General features: G+C 42.2%; 1 protein-coding gene across 1 annotated transcript in view; it reads right to left on the reverse strand.

Moving 5' to 3' along the window:
* Positions 1–18,659, reverse strand: part of lasp1 (LIM and SH3 protein 1) — a 164,059-nt gene that overhangs the window by 20,167 nt on the left and 125,233 nt on the right. The window contains exon 4 of the mRNA XM_048614590.1: positions 15,541–15,648. Within this exon, the coding sequence (XP_048470547.1) occupies positions 15,541–15,648 (108 nt within the window). The remainder of the gene's footprint in view (positions 1–15,540; positions 15,649–18,659) is intronic.

An 18,659-nucleotide genomic window follows, 5' to 3' on the forward strand; every position in this document is an offset into this window, starting at 1 on the left:
AAGAGAGAGTGAGAGAGAGAGAGAGAGGATTAAAACAATTAAAAAAAAAGGGGAACTGCCTAAAACACTGGTCCTAGCTGAACGGTTTGATAAAAGGTAGCAGAACAGACTCCTGGGACTGAATGGCCTCTTCCTATTGTATTGTTAATGTTTAGGCATCAGTTGAGGGGGACAGCTAATGTCCTTAGAATATATCCATCTATAGTTAGAGCTCTTCCACTGCTCAACATACATCATTCTCCACGTGCCTGCTTAGTCAGTGTGAAGAAACGAGTTTAGCACCGTAGACACAATTTAGCCTTCGGTTTTCATTTGACAGCAACACAGCACTTGGTATGGAACGGGAGTAATGGGTGAAATATGTGCAGTTTGCTGACTCATTGCGGATCTGTGGCCCACCATGACTTAGCAAGCTACTTGGAGGGGCAAGAAAAAAGTAACGAGAGAGGCGGGTGGAGGAGGTGGATGAGACCCAGTTCCCAACATTTGTTTCCACCCGAGATAAAGTATTTATGCAGCTGAGGTATTGTTCTCAGGACAAACTGGAAAGTTCTGGAAATCTCTCTTGGAAACTACACTAATATTCTTGTCCATTAAGACAATTATTTTTGAATTGTTAAACAGAAATTTGGCTTATCATCGTCCATTGACTCAACATCAAGAGTAATGAACCATTTTAAACACATTATTAAATAAAATAATCCCTCTTATAAATGGAATGAGTCACTCAAAGAACGAAGATACTTCAGTATTTTGTGCTGTTTCCCGGCACTGAATTAAACTGGATTTCATTGCCAGAAAATAATTTTGAAAATGTAATTGTCTAAGTGTTGATGCATGGGGGTTTGAGTCACACAGCTGTGGGATTAAGAGACTGTGCTCCCCAGAAATTTATCTGGCAATCCAGAATGACTCTTCCAGTGTAGTACTGAAGGAGCAAAAGATATCATGGCACTATTTGAAGAGGAAGATAGTTCTCCCATTGTCTTAGATAACACTTAGAGCCAGAGTCATACAGTACAGAAACAGACCCTTCAGTCCAACTTACTCAAGCTGACCAGACATCCTAATTTGACCTAATCCCATTTACCAGCATTTGCGATATCAGCCATATCCCTCTTAACTCTTCCTATTCATAGACCCATCCAGATGCCTTTTAAATCTTGTAATTGTACCAGCTTCCACCACCTTCTCTGGCAGCTCATTCCTTTCACGCACCACCCCACTGCGTGAAAAAGTTGCCCCTTAGGACCCTTTTAAAATCTTTCCCCTCTCACCTTAAACTTATGCCATCTAGTTTTGGACTCCCTTACTCTAGGGAAAAGACCTTGGCTATTCACCCTATCCATGCCCCTCATGATTTTATAAACCCCTCAGCCTCCAACGCTCCAGGGAAAATAGCCCCAGCCTATTCAGCCTCTTCCTATAGCCCAAACTCTCCAATCCTGGCAACATCCTTGTAAATCTTTTCTGAACCCTTTCAAGTTTAGCAACATCCTTCCTGTAGAAGGACGACCAGAATTGTACGCAGTATTCTAAAAGCAGCCTCACCAATGTCCTTTTATGCCTCACCCAACACCTAAAGCAATATTCTGGTCATGTATTTCTTTGCTGTTTGTGGCAGCTTGCTGTGCACAAACTGGCTGTTAGGTTTTCCACACTACAACAACAACTACACTTCAAAACCACACTTTGGGATGTGTTGACGTTAAGAAAATCAATGTACATATGCAGGTCCTTCAAATGGATGTACAATCATGAATCTGTCAACGAACGGTGCCACATTTGCTGAGCATCTCCAACACTTTCTGTTCTTATTTCGAAGATCAAAAAGTTTGGAATAAAGGCAAACTGGCATTCACGACTAACTTTTTGAGAAATGGAAAAGTAGCTACATCCAAATGATTAATATTGGAGGCAATGCGAATCTCCTCAAGCAGAATAACTCGGACATAGGTTGCTACAATTCTCATTCAACAATTTCTTGGAAGAAAACTGCCAGGGGCAAAAACAGCAGGAGAATTTTTACAAGTCAAATCATGTGCCTCTTATTTTTCATCAGCAAAAATTATATCAATGTGGTCCACGGTTAAGCAAATGTCAGAACATGATGCTTATGGAAGCATTTTGTTTCATGCCAGTTGTTGTAAAGCGTAGTACAGCACTTTTGTCAGTCTTTTGGAAGAGTTTTCCAATTAATCCCATTTCTCTGCCCCTGGAGCTTTTTTCCTCCCTTTCCAGTCCATCCAATTCCATTTTGAAAACCGCCAACAAATCTGCCTCATATACCTGTATCATTAACGGGATGTTGACATCACTGACTAGGCCAGCATTTATTGCCCAGAGGGCAATTAAGAATGGCCTCCCCACCCTTGCTGTGGGTCTGGTGTCATGTGTAGGCCAGACCATTTAAGGACAGTAGGTTTTGGTACCTAATGGATATAAGTGAACAAAAAAAATAGTGGTTGCCAGCTCTTTATTACAGATTTTATTGAATGCAAATTTCACTATCTGACACAGTGAGATTCTAAATCCACATACCCAGAGTTCTGAAGAAGGGCACTAGATCTGAAACATTAATTTTTTTCTCTCCACAGATGCTGCCAGACCTGCTGAGTTACTTCAGCAATGTCTATTTTTTGTGTGTTACATGGTCCCAGAGCATTGGCCAGGGTTTGTGGATTGTTGACGTTAACATTACTCCATTACCTCCCCTACATGTCTAGAAGGTAGAAGATTGCTGCATGAAGAAATCTCTCATCTCACCTCATTTTATAAAATTAACATCTTAAGTTTGTGTGTGTGTCTTCTAGTTACAAATCCATTTGCCAAGGAAAACAGGCCCTCCCTGTTCCAAGGAGTGAGTACAGCTTGGTGCTAATAGATGCAATCATTAACATGTGCTTCATGAGTGCAAATGTGTCTCAAGGTGCTTAAAAAGATCAGAAGAACAGTTGACCCCAAGCAGGAGGAAAGGAAAGCAGAAGTTGTAAGATGGTTTTCAAAAACTGGGCCAGAAAGTAAAGGTTTCTGTAAGATAATGGGTAAAAGGTGGCAAAGAGCTTGCTCAATACAAGTATGCCAAGGCAGGGCAAGTTAGGCAATGTGGAGATTGCCACTGTAATGGAGGGTTAGGTACTGGGAGGGATGGAAAGTGAGGGCAATACCTTAGAGGGCTAGTGAGGTTTAGAAAGGATAGGGGAGTTAGGAATGTGGAACCACCACTGTAATTTGTGAAGGATTGCAAACAAAGAGAAAATGTGAGATTGAGGTGAACAATACATGGATATATTATTCACATAGGATGGTAACATTCCAGAAATGCTGGAGATATCAAAACTGCAGATGGAAATAATGTTCATCCCATTCAATGTTTCCTTAGAGTAGGACATACCAGGAAAAGGAGGGGGGTCACTGGACCCGAAACATTAACTCTGCTTTCTCCCCAGAGATGCTGCCAGAGTTGCTGAGTTCCTCCAGCAATTTCAGTCTTTGTTTTAGATTTCCAGCACACACAGTTCTTTGTTCTGTTCTCGGAAAAGGTCCATTTAATAATAATCTGCCAGATTGTCCAAGATTCTGGGCTCAAGGTCCAAGACATTAAAACCGGCAATTAATCTTCGATGTCTGAGCAAGTCAGCTGTAATTGTGATATCACAATAAAAACACAAGTCAGTCCTTTCAGTAGAGACACCGTGGTTTCCGATCTGAAGAAAGCACTTCCCTGTAGAGATAGTCAAAGAATAAAATGTGGCTGGATTTGGCAGCCACTGGGTAAGCCTTTCGCAGGACCTTTGCGCCAGTGAGGAACTGGTTAAAAAAAAAGCACAGATGCTGCCAGTGATCACATCCAGTTCGAACAATTCATGTGTCAGCTGCAAATCTAAAGGAGCCAAAAGATGTTGTCACCCTGCACCTAATGCAGCACACATTGTACTCGTCATGTTTGAGCCAATCTAGCAACAGGTCCCGTTAACACTGCATAAAAGATGTGAGAAACGTGAATAGTTTTGTAATTTGCCCAAGAAACTTAATATTCTCCAAACTGGCCACATTTTATGTTCTCTAACTGAATAATGTTTCACTGTCGCAATACTCTCCAGCCCACCTTCTCCCTCTCTCAGCCCGAATTCATCCAAATCTCCCAATTCACACCAACTCCTGTTCACCCGCTGCTCTTGTTCGCAGTTACTTCCCGCTTCAGCAGCCACTCCGTTTTGTAAAAGTTTCATCAGGATTTTCAAACTGGCTTCATCTGCCAATACCCAAGACACATTTAAAGAGAGGGGCAGAAAGCTATCAGACGTAGAACTGAAAAGAATTGGAGGAAAGTATATATTGCAAAATGTAAAAATTCAGCTGTAGAATGAGGAAAATCAGAGGGGAGCACACACAGTTAACAATTATCAGTGGATTGTTGGTGTTTGTAAATACTATTTCGAACCTATCCATCACCTCACCCACTGTGACGACACCAAAAGGACTTGGTAGAAGTGTAAAGTAGAATCTTGTGGGAGACAGGCCTCATTCTCTGTATTAACGTAGAGTCTATTATTATAATCTATAAATAAAAACTACACCCTCGCTGCTATAAAAGACTCTTTTTATTAGATCACAATAAGGTGACATTATGTGAACAGCAACATTTCAGGAAAGCAGCTCACCACCATCTTCTCAAGGACAACTAGGGTCGGGCAATAAATGTGGCTCAGCTAATGATGCTCACATCCCACAAGTGGATTAAAAAAAAAGTGGCCCCCCCTCACATACGCTGAGCTACGTAGGTTTTTTTTAAAAAAAATACCTATTTGCTTAGAAGATAAAAGTTGACAGAGGAGTCACAGATGACCACAGGCGGCTCTCTCAGAGTCATGCAGCACAGAAACAGACCCTTCGGTCCAACTAGTTCACGCCAAATATAATCCCAAACTAAATTAGGCCCACATCCCTCCAAACCTTTCCTATTCATATGTCAATCCAAATGACTTTTAAACATTGTAATTGTACCCACATCCACCACTTCCTCTGGCAGTTCATTCCACACACGAACCACCCTCTGTGTAAAAGGTTTGCCTCATGTCTTTTTTAAAGTCTGTCTCCTCTCACTTTAAAGATGTGTCCCCTAGTCTTGTAATCTCCCATCCTAGGGAAAAGGCAATTACCATCAACATTAGCGGCTGGTGAGTTTAACCTGAGGCTCACCACTTGTGTTCCTTGTGATTATTCTTGTGCACACCTTCTGGAAGCACATGTACAGTGATTGGTGTGAATGGAACCTCACAGTGGCTGTGCCAAGCAGCTTAGAGGGAACATTGGTCACCACGTCTGCAGCGAGGGGCAAGATTGAGGAGGTAGGGACTTCGATGGTGACCTCAGCTGGTGTGGGAATTGAACTCTCATCGTTGGCGTCACTCTGGCTGGCAAACCAACCGACAAGCCAACTGAGACCCACTGAAAAGATAAGATAGCAGCACAATGTCTTACAAAAACCCTCACCAGCTTCCAAATTTGAAGATCATCAAATTATTAGTGGACATTCATGTTGTGTTTGAGAATGAAAGTGCGATATTTAGCACAATCAATCACCCAGCTCTCAATACCTACAGCCTAACACATTGCAGCAGTTCAAGGTGGCAGCTGGTCACTACTTCATTAAGGGGCAAATCAGGAACAGGCAACAGCTGCTGGTGCTGCCAACAAAGCTGACATCTCATGAATGAACAAGTAAGATTCAGTAACACTCAAATCAGAAAGGTTTCAAAGCTGTCTCCAGTAAGTGCACTTCAATTACAAAGAAAATTCCCTCCGAGTCATTCTCTCCCTACCTGCATAGTGAGATCCTACAATAGTCGATGAATGAATGAATGACCAAGAATACTATATTTTTGTGACATTGTTTGAGGGGTAAATATTGGCTGGGTCTCAGCTGAAGGATTCAACTGCTAAAAATCAGAATCAAGTCTTGTAGTTTTGGTTGTAATAGACTTTAGATTTACTTCACAATGAAGTACACAATCGTCATTGTGCTGTGGTGCCCTCTGACATCAACATTTCCTAAATGCAAAGCCCACACAAACTCATTTTAACAAAAAACAATTGGCAGCTGTTCATGTTGAACTAACTTGTGGCACACAGAGTCAACTGGGAAATCTACGGCTCCTCCAAGACGGAACCCAATTCCCAAGGCTTGGATGAGCCTTTGAACAGAGGCCCAATCTGCTGTCACAGCTGGATGTGAGCGATCCCAACATGTGCAGCTTCAAAAAGCAGTAGAGGACAGTTCCCCTCAGAGAACTAGTCAATATTCATATCTCAACCAACATCACAAAAATAGTCACAGAAATAGCTGGGAAAGCTCAGCAGGTCTGCCACCATCCGTGGACAGAAATCAGAGTTAACATTTTGCCCCGAAACAGCATTCCTTTCAGACTGCCCGAGCTAAACGTTGTTTCGAAATCTTATTTGCGACTGGCTCAGGAATCCATTCCTTTAAGTGATGATCAAACATGTAGTTCGCAGCAAGCAGAGAAACCAAAACTTAAAAAATGCATTGGAGTCCAGGAAATCAAAGTAAGGGAGAAAGTTAGCACAGCACCATGGGCCAGCATTTAAATTAACCCATAGGGATCAGAAATGGTTCTAGACTGTATGATTCAGCTGGCCTTGGCCTGGTGCACAGCTAGTACACTGCAATTGGTGTTGTCACTAAGGAGTCTTTCTTTCGTAAGCTAGAAAGCGGTTCTGCTCAGAGCAGGGTGGCATTTGCATTTCTGTAGCACCTATCCTGACTTTGGCTTTATACGTCATCAAGGTGCTTTTGAAGCGTGGGTACTGTTGTATTGTAGCAGCCATTTTAAGCACAGTGAGATCCCACAAAAAGCAATGTAACAACAACCAAACAATTTTTAACAATGTTAGCTGACTGAGAAATATTGGCTGCGCTCCTGCCCACCTTTAAAAAGTAGCACTAAGGAACCTTGAAGTCTACCCAAGGGGTCTGATTGGACCTTGCATGATTATCTCATTGAGAGCAGCTCAGGCACTGCGGTACTCTGTCAGAATGGCACTGGGATGCTCAAAATCCTGAGTGGCCTTATTAAACATGAAAACAATTTCTAGCTTGGCACTACAGTGTTCTGTAGCCTGGTAACATTCAGTATATGAAGCAGACTCGCTCAGACAAGGTATCTATGGGCTTCTAATATCCATGTAATTTGATAACTGTAGGAGTAAGTTTGTAAGTTTGATATGTCTTCAAGATTTTGGCTACTACAGGTCGGAGGAGCAGACTTAGCTCCTCAAGCCGAGAATAGAATGTAGACAGATCTTGAAATACAATATTAATAAATCATGCTTGTATAAAAAAAAGGATCAAAGTTGGATGGGATCTCCATCCAAGACTAAATACCTGAACAGTAATTAAATGGCTTGGCTATGCAGTGTCAAGGCAGCCTGCTTGGTTGCACCAGATGCATCATTAATCTTGAACAGCTTGCAATTGCCAGAATCTCCAATCGTCAAATTTGCCAACTCCATAAAAAGACAGACTCTGAGATGTAACGGAGTGAGACATCAGATGGCACAGCAGGGAGCTCAGAACGGACATGCATTCAACATTGTTGCACAGAGCTTTCCTTTCTAGATTTTCCCCTTCTGAGGGCTCCAGCAATAACTACACACAGGGACAACTGAAAAAAAGATATCCTGTCTCTTTTTCCTCAGGTTTCTTCCCTCTGAAAGCTGCTAATCAAGTGCAAAACAAACACTACAAGGTGAAAGACATGGATTTGTGTCACAGTAACATGCGATGTTCAAAGCCTTCATTTTCCCTCAAAGCTGACGTACAAAAGAGATGCACTGTGCAAGACAGAGTCATTAAAGCTGTAATCTTTGAAGTTTGATCATCTCACAGAACGCTGCAGCAACTCTAATCTTATGTGGTTGCAATTTTCCCGATTATTTTTATAGTTACATTGTACAGGAATTGGTTGTCACTGGATGTTAAGCCTCTCATTACAGGGACTGTAACCCTCACTAATCAGTGGCCTGGTTTTCTTCATGGCTGTGGAGATAACCACAAATAACAGAAATACGATTCCTTTGCAGTTAGCAAAGAAACGCACAACAGTACAGACAAGAAATATCTCGTCTTACTCCGTTAATAAAAATAGAGAGCATCACAACTGAATGCATGACCACCCCCAAAGTGATTGTTTGTGTTATATAATGGACACATTTGTATTTATATAGCACCACTCACAATCTTGGCACGTCCAAGTGCTTGACAATCTATTAAGAGTATTGTTGAAGTATAGTCACTGTCATGGTAAAAGACTGATGCCTAATTTGTGCAAAAAACAGTAACAAAATAAGTAAGATATAGTAAGAACTGCCGATGCTGGAGTCAGAGATAACACAGTGTAGAGCTGGAGGAACACAGCAGGCCAGGCAGCAACAGAGGAGCAGGAAAGCTGTTGTTTCGGGTCGGGACTCTTCTTCATTCTGAAGGCTACAGCTCCACACTGTTAACAAAATAAATAATCTTTCAGTAAATTTTAATTGAGGCATGAATATTGATAAGTACATTGGGGATCACTCTCCATTCTTCTACAAGATGGCACAATGGATCTTTTACATCCACTGCAGAGGGGAGCTTGATTTAATATCTCAGCCAAAAGAAGTTACTTCTAACAGTGTGGCATGGGCAGTGCCAGTCTAGATATTGTTCTCAAGTCTCGAATGGAACACAAATCCACAACTGATGGGCTGGGATGTTGTAATGTAACCAACTGCGCCATGAGACTAAGAGGTAGGAGAGTTTGGAAATTGAAATCCCTGTTCCCAGTTATTATTAAGCATTGTCTAATCAACATCTTCAGAACAGCTGAGGAAGGGTCACCGAACCCGACCTATTAGGTCTGATTTCTCTCCACAGACGCTGCCAGACCTGTTGAGTTTTTCCAGCAACTCCTGTTTTTGTTTCCAATTACCAGCATCCGCAGTTCTTTTGGTTTTGAATTAAGGAAGCATGCAAAGGGGACAGTGTTTCAGTACTATCAGACCCTCAGCCACCAGGACCTTTTAAGAAAGCAAATACAACACAGGAGTTCCTGGTGCTTTCACTTCAGGTGAACATAGCAACACATTCAGAGACATCATGTTCATTTAATCCCTTCACGTGCTGCAGGATTTCAGCATTAAATGTTGAAATATTGAATGGCTAGAGCACAGCAGAAGCCCATTCGGCACCTCTGCCAGAGCCATTCATCTAGTGCCATTGCCCTGCCTTTTCTCCATCTCCCTGCAAAATGCTGCTTTTCAGATAATGATCCATTTCATTTTGAATGTCCTGATTGAATCTGCATCTACCACACACCCTCTCAGGTAGTGCATTTGTCTCATGGCGTCGTTGTTTCTTATATCAATGGCTTTTAATCTGTGCCCCTTTGACCCATCAGAAAAATATCTTTCAAACCATGCTATCCCATTACCGCAAGATTTTATGGCAAGGTCAGAGGATTTCACATGTTTTGTTTCTCTCTGCAATCTTACAGCAAACTGGAAATGAAATTGAAAGATTCGAATAGTCAGTTCCATCAGGATAGGCTCTCAGCCCATCGCTCAGCCGAGGGGCCAGCAAAGTGCTATCCACGAGACACACTGCTGCAATTCACCAAGACTCCTCCAAATCTACAATCTCGACCACGTCTTTTAGCTTCTTAGACCTGCGGCAAATACATAGCAGACGGTGGTGTTACAATTATCCCTCCAACATACTGACATGGAAATACATCAGCATTCCTTCACCATCACTGGGTCAAAATCCTGGACTTCCCTGCCGAATAGCGCTGTGGATACAACTACACTGCAAGAACTGTAGCAGTTCAAGGCGGCACCTCACCACTACCTTATGAAGGGCAGTTAGGGTCGGTCAATAACCGGCAATGTATATGCATGGATGGTCAAATTCCAAGAATTAGTTTTAAAAATGTGTATGTGAGAAAGGTTTTGGCCACAGGGGTCAGTCTAGTTGGGCGCATGTGGCTCAGTGGTTAGCACTGCTGCCTCACAGCGCCAGACACCCGGGTTTGATCCCATTCTCGGGCAACTGTCTGTGTGGAGTTTGCACATCGGCCCCGTGTCCATGTGGCTTTCCTCCTACAGTCCAAAGATGTGCAGGCTAGGTGGATTAACCAAGGGAAATGTCAGGAATTGGGGGTCCGGGGGGAGGCCAAGAAGGTCTGGCTGGGATACTCTTCAGAGGGTCAGTGTGGGCTCAATGGGCTGAATGGCCTGCTTCCACACTATAGGGATTCTAATTCTCAAGCGTCATCTCACATACCAGCAATGCTACAAAATGCATCCATTATCCTGAGTTGTAACAAATCATTCCCACCCTCCCAATCTGCAACAAACGTCCCAGGAGATGGCCGAATACAATAATAGGTTTCCTTTCCCCACTACCCCCTCCTTCTATGAAGCGATTCCCTACTGGAATGAGACGTCAGCAGTAACTGCCAGAAATCCCCAATGTGGCTTTTGTCCTTTTCTTATTGTTTATAGCAGATGTTCAAAGGCTGCTCTATTGACCTTAACTGATCAATGTCAAGAGGCTTTCTTCAAGCATGATTTCCATTTTCTAATTGTTGAGACTGAGAGATTCCAGATGGTCCATCTCAGCTCAACCACTCAAACTTCCCAAGGCATTTTACCCCTCTCCTTTCACTGTAACATTCAGACAGTTCTTAAATGATTCCATCTTTGTTATTCCCTGGGTGTTTGGAGAAAGATTTAAAAGGGATCGGAGAGGCAACGTTTTCACACAGAGGATGGTGCTTGTATGAAATAAACTGCTAGAGGAAGTGGTGGATGCAGGTACAGTTACAACGCTTAAAAGTCTTTTGGACGGGTGCATGAATAAGAAAGGTTTAGAGGGATATGTACCAAATGCAGTCACATGGGACTAGTTTAGTTTGGGAGCCTTGGTTGGCATGGACTAGTTGGACCGAAGGGTCTGTTTCCATGCTCTATGACCAAATGTGTGACTTTCTTCTTTGTAACAATCCCAAAGATGCCTTTCTAGTGATCCCATGTCCCCCATGCCCCACTCTGTGAGAAAAGACATTAAACCCCTACCTGCTGAAGAGCAGAATGACAGGTGATTATAGAATCCTAGAATGTTTATAGCACAGGAGGCCATTCATTCCATCACGTTCATGCTGGCCCCCTTCAAGACCAACTCAGATAGATCCACTCATGATCATCTCTACCATTCGGAGGGTGAGGGATGTGACAGGGTCAGTGCTGAGAGATCACTTCCTCCAGTTAGCGAGTCAAGAACAAAGTATCGTACTCTCAGGACAAGGAGCTTCCATTTATGACCAAGGTGGAGAGAGTGTCCATTTTTGGATTTCTGCCCCACACTATCCGAGCATTCACACCCCTTACTAATTGACAGATCTTCACATTCTCAGGAAAAACCAGCAGAAGTGATAATCAGCAACAAAGAGGAATTTACATGAGGGATCAGCAGATCTTATTGAATCAAGGAACAAGCTCAAGTGTGTGCCATGGGGTACTTCTGTTCTCACTTCTTTATTCTCCTATTCTGGATGTTCTTTAAGTAGCTGTTGATGTTTAAAGTTTTCTGGATTATTAGTTACCGCGCCTATCTCTATATCTTTCTTTGCTGAAAGCTTTCAACATTCCCACATTCTTCAAATCCTTTTATTAGAGGGTGGTGGGGGTGGAGGTAGGGATGGGGATGGGAAAAAGGAGCGAATATTTTGATTCATTTGAAGTAGTGGACTGAAAGGTAGTGTTATTTCAACGTATTCAGGAATAGACCAAATCTAAATTTGGAGGAAGCAAACTACTTGTATTCAGCCATTTCTGCCGCTTTCTCTGATATTTATGAATAGCACAAATTAGGGAGCTGAGAAAACTTCTGGAAACGTAGGACACACACCCCATCACCATTATATATTTACTTAATTTTTCCAAATGTTATGCATTCACTGAATTGTTCCTGTATATTTTTTCACGTCTGATATACTTGAGAGCAATGTCAAAATGACACAAGTTCCAAAGGTTTATGTACAGTGTGTTAAAATTACTCTTCAATTACAAAATGTGTCCACAGATGTCCAGAACTCTGGCTCCCTGCAAGCTTCCATTTGCTTGAACCCTCAGAGGTTTCACTACACTTATGGAATCAAGCACCACGAACATAAATCGGAGAACAGAGTAACAATTAATTAGACCATTGATCAATACACCGTGGAGTCTTTCTGCTCTCCAAATTTTCGAAAAGACAGGAAGGTACAGTTTAGATCTTTGTCTGTGGCTCTGCCTGTGCTGATCTACTCCTAGCAGCAGGCAGGTACTGTGGAGTGCTCTGCTGTGACTGTCTCTACATTTTCTATAATGAAACAAACCTCAACATGACTGCATAATCACAGGCATAAAGTGGATGCATTGTCTTGCAGCGCTTTTGCACACTTGGAATTATTGGAAGAGATGCAGCAACACACCCTCCTTTAACAATTTCCATTGCCAGAAAATGTTTAGTAACTATTATTTGTTAAAATGACTGTCAGATTGCAGGCAGGGGCACATCCTTAACTGAGAAACAGTATTATCCTGGAGCTAAGCCAAACTCCAAGCATTGTGCCCCAGCTAAACCATTAATAAAAGCACAAGATAACAATGGCCTCCAAATCGCTCCTCCTACCTGCAGAAAGATTGGATTTTCTGCAAATGGATTTTGCATGTTTATTGGGATATGGGCAACTTTCCCTCCCCACCCCCTCATTCTCATTTCTTTCCATTCAAATCAATTATCATTTCTTCTCTGAATTTTCCCTACATACAGAAACACAAACATACATACATCCTCTTTGCAACCTCACTAAGTCATTCTATTCCAAGACTGCAGAACTACTGAATTTTTTGCATACCTCAGTCACTCCCTCCCTATCACAGATTTTCTCCAAATCTAATTGCTGCTTCTGGATTTGCTCCGCTCTTTCTCATTTCAGCCTTGGCATTCGTCTCTAGTGTGGGGCTGGGGGGCTTGGCCTTTCACCTAGTTTTGTCAGACATTCTAACCTCAGGCCTGGGTGCATCAGAATGACAAGCATTAGGTGAGCAATATCCCACTGGGTGACCGGAAAATTGCAAAGCAGGTCTTCATCAGAGCTCATCCATTTCAAATTGCATGGGTGGAAACAACATTTCTGCACATGCCAAGAAAAACGGCAAGTCTGTAAGTAAAAACATTTCAGAGCTGGGTCTTTCAAAGAGTGAAGATAAGAATTTTGTTTCCATTAACAGGGTTGGCCGTGATCTGGAACACAGCGCCTGAGAAGGTCAGAAGCAGAGTCAATAACTGCTTTCAAAAGTGAAATCGATTTATGCACGAAGTAGAAAAAAAAAGTTGCAGGGTTATGGGTGTGTGGAGGCAAAGGTTAGGGGTTCAAAGGTTTGAGAACTTTTCCCACAGATACATAGACCCTGACCTCCTTCCGAAATGTACGAAATAAAATAAGCTAAAGTATACAAGCCCGGAAGATTACTTCAACATTAACTTCAGTCAATTGCACTGGTTTTTTTTTAAAAACACAAAATCCAGTCTTCTTCAGCCTGCACCTACAAGACCCAAGGCCTTCAAGCAGGGCCCTTGATAAAACAACAGAATTTTGAGAAGTCACCGTGGGGCCAGTGGAAGGCAGTGGAAATTCTGCTGTTGGAATCACATAGAACAAGGTTCCAATTATCATGATCACAATGCTTTATGTGCGCTACCCATACATCACATTCCCAACAGTGCCTCAGTCTTGATCTCTGCCATAGGAGTTGAGACTTTGTTTTAGCTTCATGTCACCAGGTTATAACAAAGAATTAGAGACACAAAGTCAAATGCAAAACTAAACTGAGTTTATACCCATATGGGTCTCTTCCAAACAAAGAAGCTGAAGGGGAACCTAATACACGTCTTTAGCATTAAGAAGAGTTTTGATAGACAGGGCACAGAGAGAATATTTCTTGAGAGGAAGAACATAGCTAGCAGTCACCTAGAAATCAAATAGATCATTCTGAAGAAACATCATTCCCTGGTGATAGTGAGAGTCATGGTTTTGGAAGCGAATATTGATGATGTGTACGAGGAGATGACAGGCAAGCTCAAGACAGAAGGAAAAGGAGAGTTATACTGATGAAGTTATGCGAGGAAAGACAGGAAGATGCTCAAGTGATAATCACACAAAAATACGCAAGAAGGATGCATCAGGGTACTTTCTAGATGATTTGAAGTTAAATACAATGGATGTCCAAAGAGACTTGGGGGTTTGGATGTGCTGATGTTTAAATTGTCACAAAGATTTGTGGGAAATAATCAAGAAAACTAATGGAATGCCGGCCTTTGTATCTAAAGGACTGGAGTACAAAGATGCAGAAGTTGTGCTGCAGTTAAACAAAACCCTGGTTAGACTCCACTTAGAGTACTATCAACAGATCTGGGCTTCACACCTTGGGAAGGATATTTTGGTCTTGGAGGGAGTACAATGTAGGTTTACAAGAATGATATTTGGGCTTCAGGGGTTAGGTTATGAGGAGAGATTATACAAATTAGGCCTGCTTTCTCTAGAATTTAGAAAGTTAAGGCGTGACTTTATTGAAGTCTTCAAGGTATTAACAGAAAAAAAAACAGGATAAAGATAAACTATTTCCACTGGTTGGGGATTCTAGAACTAGGGGGCACACAGTCTGAGAAATAGGGCCAGACCATTTAAGAGCGATGTAAGGAAGTGCTTCTACACACAAAGGGTGGGAGATGTTTGGAGCTGTCTTCCACAAATGACAGCGGATGCATGATCAGTTGGTAATTTGTAATCTAAGATACAGATAGAGTTAATGATGGTTGTCTTTTTCCTACGATGGGGATTTCAAGGCTACGGGACACATTTTTAAGGTGAGAGGAGAAAGAGATTTATAAAAGGGGCAATTTTTTTTTTTTTTAAAAAACACAGAGGGTGGTTCTCATGTGGAATGAACTTCCTGAGGAAGTGGTGGACATGAGTACAATTAAAACATTTAAAAGACATTTGCATAAGCACATGAATAGGAAAGGTTTGGAGGGACATGGGCCAGGAGCAGACAGGTGGGACTAGTTTAATTTGGGATTATGTTTGGCATGGACACTTTGGACCAAAGTGTCCGTTTCTGTGCTGTATTACTCTGACTCAAAATGTATTTTCTTTTAAACAAAAAATTAATTAAAGAGATCTGGGCCAAAGGCAGGTATATGGAGTTAGGCCATACATCAACTATGATATAATTGAATGGTGCAGCAGGCTTGAGGGTCTGAATGGCCTATTCCTGTTCCCATGAGTGGTGCATAAACTTCAGTACGGATTGGTCGAAATGACTGGACTGTTTCTGCACTGAATACTTGAGATAGTTATGTCAAGGATATACAAATCTCTTTCGAACAAACACTTTCAAACAACCCATATATCAAGGTTCCTGGAGGATACCTACGTTGCTGACCAGTTCTTGATTCTTCTTGATCCGCTCAAGTTCAGGAGTGTTAGCCACAGCGCTGAATCCTTTCCCTTTGTTCTTTTCAAAATCTTCTTTGTATTGCACCTGATGGAGCAGAGAAGGGAGAGAGAGAGAGAGAGAAAAAGAGTGTTAGATTGCCAATCGCTTAATGAAAACTAGGTTGCCATTAGGGTGGTTAGACAGTATTATCAACCACAAAACAAGGCATTCAGCTCTTTCCCCATTGGATACAACAGCCTTAAATGTTTATAGGAACCTATGACCTCTCACTCCAGCAATGTCCCCTTCTACCCCTTTCTCCCTTATGGACATCCCTGTGGATGTAGGAGACAGATTGCCGAGATGCATTCTGGTCAGACTGCCAGAAGTTAAGTGTCACTGGTCCCCCACATCCACCACCTTCAAAATTCAATCCCCACACCACCAACGGTACATGCTGCTGCACTGTTCATGGACAAGATGCAGTAACACACCTAGGCTCCTTAGACAGCACTTTCCAAACCCCAGACCTCTTTCTCACCCAGAAGAACAAGGGCAGCAGGTTCATGTGAACAACAATTGCAAATTCCCTTCCAAACCACTCACCATCCTGACCTAGAAACATACTTGTCATTCTTTCACTGTTGCTGGATCAAAACCCAGTAATCCCTTCCGAGCAACGTTGTGGGTGCTCCTACATCCCAATGGTTCAAGGCAGCAGCTCATCACTACCATCTCCAGGGTAATTTGTTGTTTAAAATGAACACTGGCCCACAAATATAAAATAAACCACACTTTGACTACAAGATGTTTTGAGTGATCCTAGTTTCTTGGAAGGTAGTTACAGGGATACAATAAACTACATATAGACCATATAGGCTCCTAAAGAACCTACAGACTGAGAAGACATGGATCGCAGCACATGCAATAATTTCAAGGAAAATTAGGAATGGATAGCAATTTGTGGCCATGCCAAAAAGGAAGAAGAAAGTAGAGGTCGTGTGATCATGCCTATAACGAGAGGCAGCAACCAAACTCCGCCCAGGCTGAAAATTTGCTCCTTAGCTGAATCGAGCTATGGAAAAATTAACGCAACATCTAAGCAGTTTAGAACTCGGACGGAAATGACCTGTTGCTTATGCCAAATATGCATTCTCTCTCGAGAACAACTCTTCTTTTCAAGCACATGTTCCCCTCTCCACTTAGTTTTGACAGTATATTGCAGAGTTGTTAAGAACCGACAAAAGAGAAAAGAACGCACTTAACAGACACATGCCAGAATCTAGCGTAGAACAAGAACATCACGTGGATGGAGCAGTGTTTAAATCTGCAATACTGACATAATAACCAGATTCATTCACAAGAAAAATTAACACCACATACTGATTTTGTTCTTGATAAAAGTGTTTGCATTCAGATGAATATTCTGCGCAGAAATTCAATTTCTTTTTGGATAAAAGGAACAGAAATTAGTCTGGGGGGAGGGGGGGGGGGGAAGGGGTGTGCACAGAGAGGAGGAAAGTGGGTGTCGATCAGCTACCCGCTGTACCCAGCACCCAATATTCTGTTTCACTGGTTCCATTCCTGCTCCCTCTGTGCCATCATTCCAGAAGAATCTCTATCGCTGGAATCTTTATCCCTTAAATACTACTCTATTTAAAAAGCAGAAAGTGATTTATTACTTTTGTAGTTACAAAATCTAGAGGAGGAAGAGGTTGCCAAAAGCCTCTGGACCTGATGGAAGACACATGTCAAAAGAGAGAGAGAACAAATAGTGACAGAGATCTTACAAGCTCCATTTGCGTCGTACATGTGACTCCAGACTCCCAGCAATGTCATTCATTGCTCTCTGAAATGGCCCCAGCATATTCTGTTGTGTACCCAGTCTACAGTCCCTCTCATTTTTCCTGCCATTGCAAGGAACTCTGAAGTCCATGTGTGGCAGTACCTTCTGAAATGGGATGTGAATGCATTTGCACACACACATCAGTGTGCATGGACCCTCTGGCCTGTCTGAAAGGATCTGAAAGGGTTAATACTCGATTGAATGCAATAAATACCACACGTGAATTATTCCATCAGTGACAGCCCTGTTTTCCACAATCCATTCTTCAACTCGGAGATCACATCTCTCCCCTCCTTTAAGAGGCTCTTTGGCCAAGTGTTTGGTCACCTGTCTTTATATCTCCTACCTCGCCTCAGTGTCAAGTTTTATTTGGTAGGTCTCCCATGGAGCATCATAGCAAATTTCTGAAATGTTAAATCGCTATCTAATCCAAAAGGTGTTATTGATATCAATCAGTTTTCTTCACCAAATGAATTGGACTGTCTATATACAACACAAAATGTACTTTTGGATTCAAGGCCCTCAGTGTCTCAGCACATTCTCATGTTCGGCTGAAGACAGCCAGTAAAAAGCTCAGTACCACAGGTTGCTGAGGTTCCAGTTACATTGCCAACTTTAAGACTTTATTTATAGTACAGCACTGCCTGTGGAGGAAACATCACAAAGCAGATGAGTTGCTGCATACGTCTTGTGATGGTTTAAAATAATCTGAAGGCAAAGCAGCAACAATGACGATAGCTGCCCACACCATCATGTGCACCTTCCACTTACTTAGCCACCCTCCCTTACAATAATTCTTCTGATATTCCTTCCGTATGTGCTGCGTTACAATAACGCTTCTGATATTCCTTCCGTATGTGCTGCGTTACAATAATGCACTTGACTCAGAATCAAAAGAGAATGTTGGTTCAAGTTCCAGTCCTGTGATTTGAATAGAAAATCTAGACCAACAGGCTGTATTGAGGGAGTGCAGCATGGTCAGAGGTTCTCTCTTTCACTAGATTAATTCCAGAGATGAAAGGCTTGTTTGCTGAGGGGAGATTGAGCAATTTAGGCCTGTACTCACTAGAGAGTTTAGAAGAATCAGAAGAGATCTAATTGAGGTATACAGGATGCCAAAAGGGATTGACAAAGTAGAGGTAGAGAGGAAGTTTTCCCTTGTGGGGCAATCTAGAATGACAAGTCATAGCTTTGGGCCAAGGAGTGGCAAATTTAAGACAGAGATGAGGAAGAATTACTCTGTGGAGGCGATGGCCTAGTAGTATTATCA

The sequence above is a fragment of the Rhincodon typus genome, chromosome 30 (genome assembly GCF_021869965.1).
Source record: "Rhincodon typus isolate 14 chromosome 30, sRhiTyp1.1, whole genome shotgun sequence".
NCBI classification, from domain to species: Eukaryota; Metazoa; Chordata; class Chondrichthyes; order Orectolobiformes; family Rhincodontidae; genus Rhincodon; species Rhincodon typus.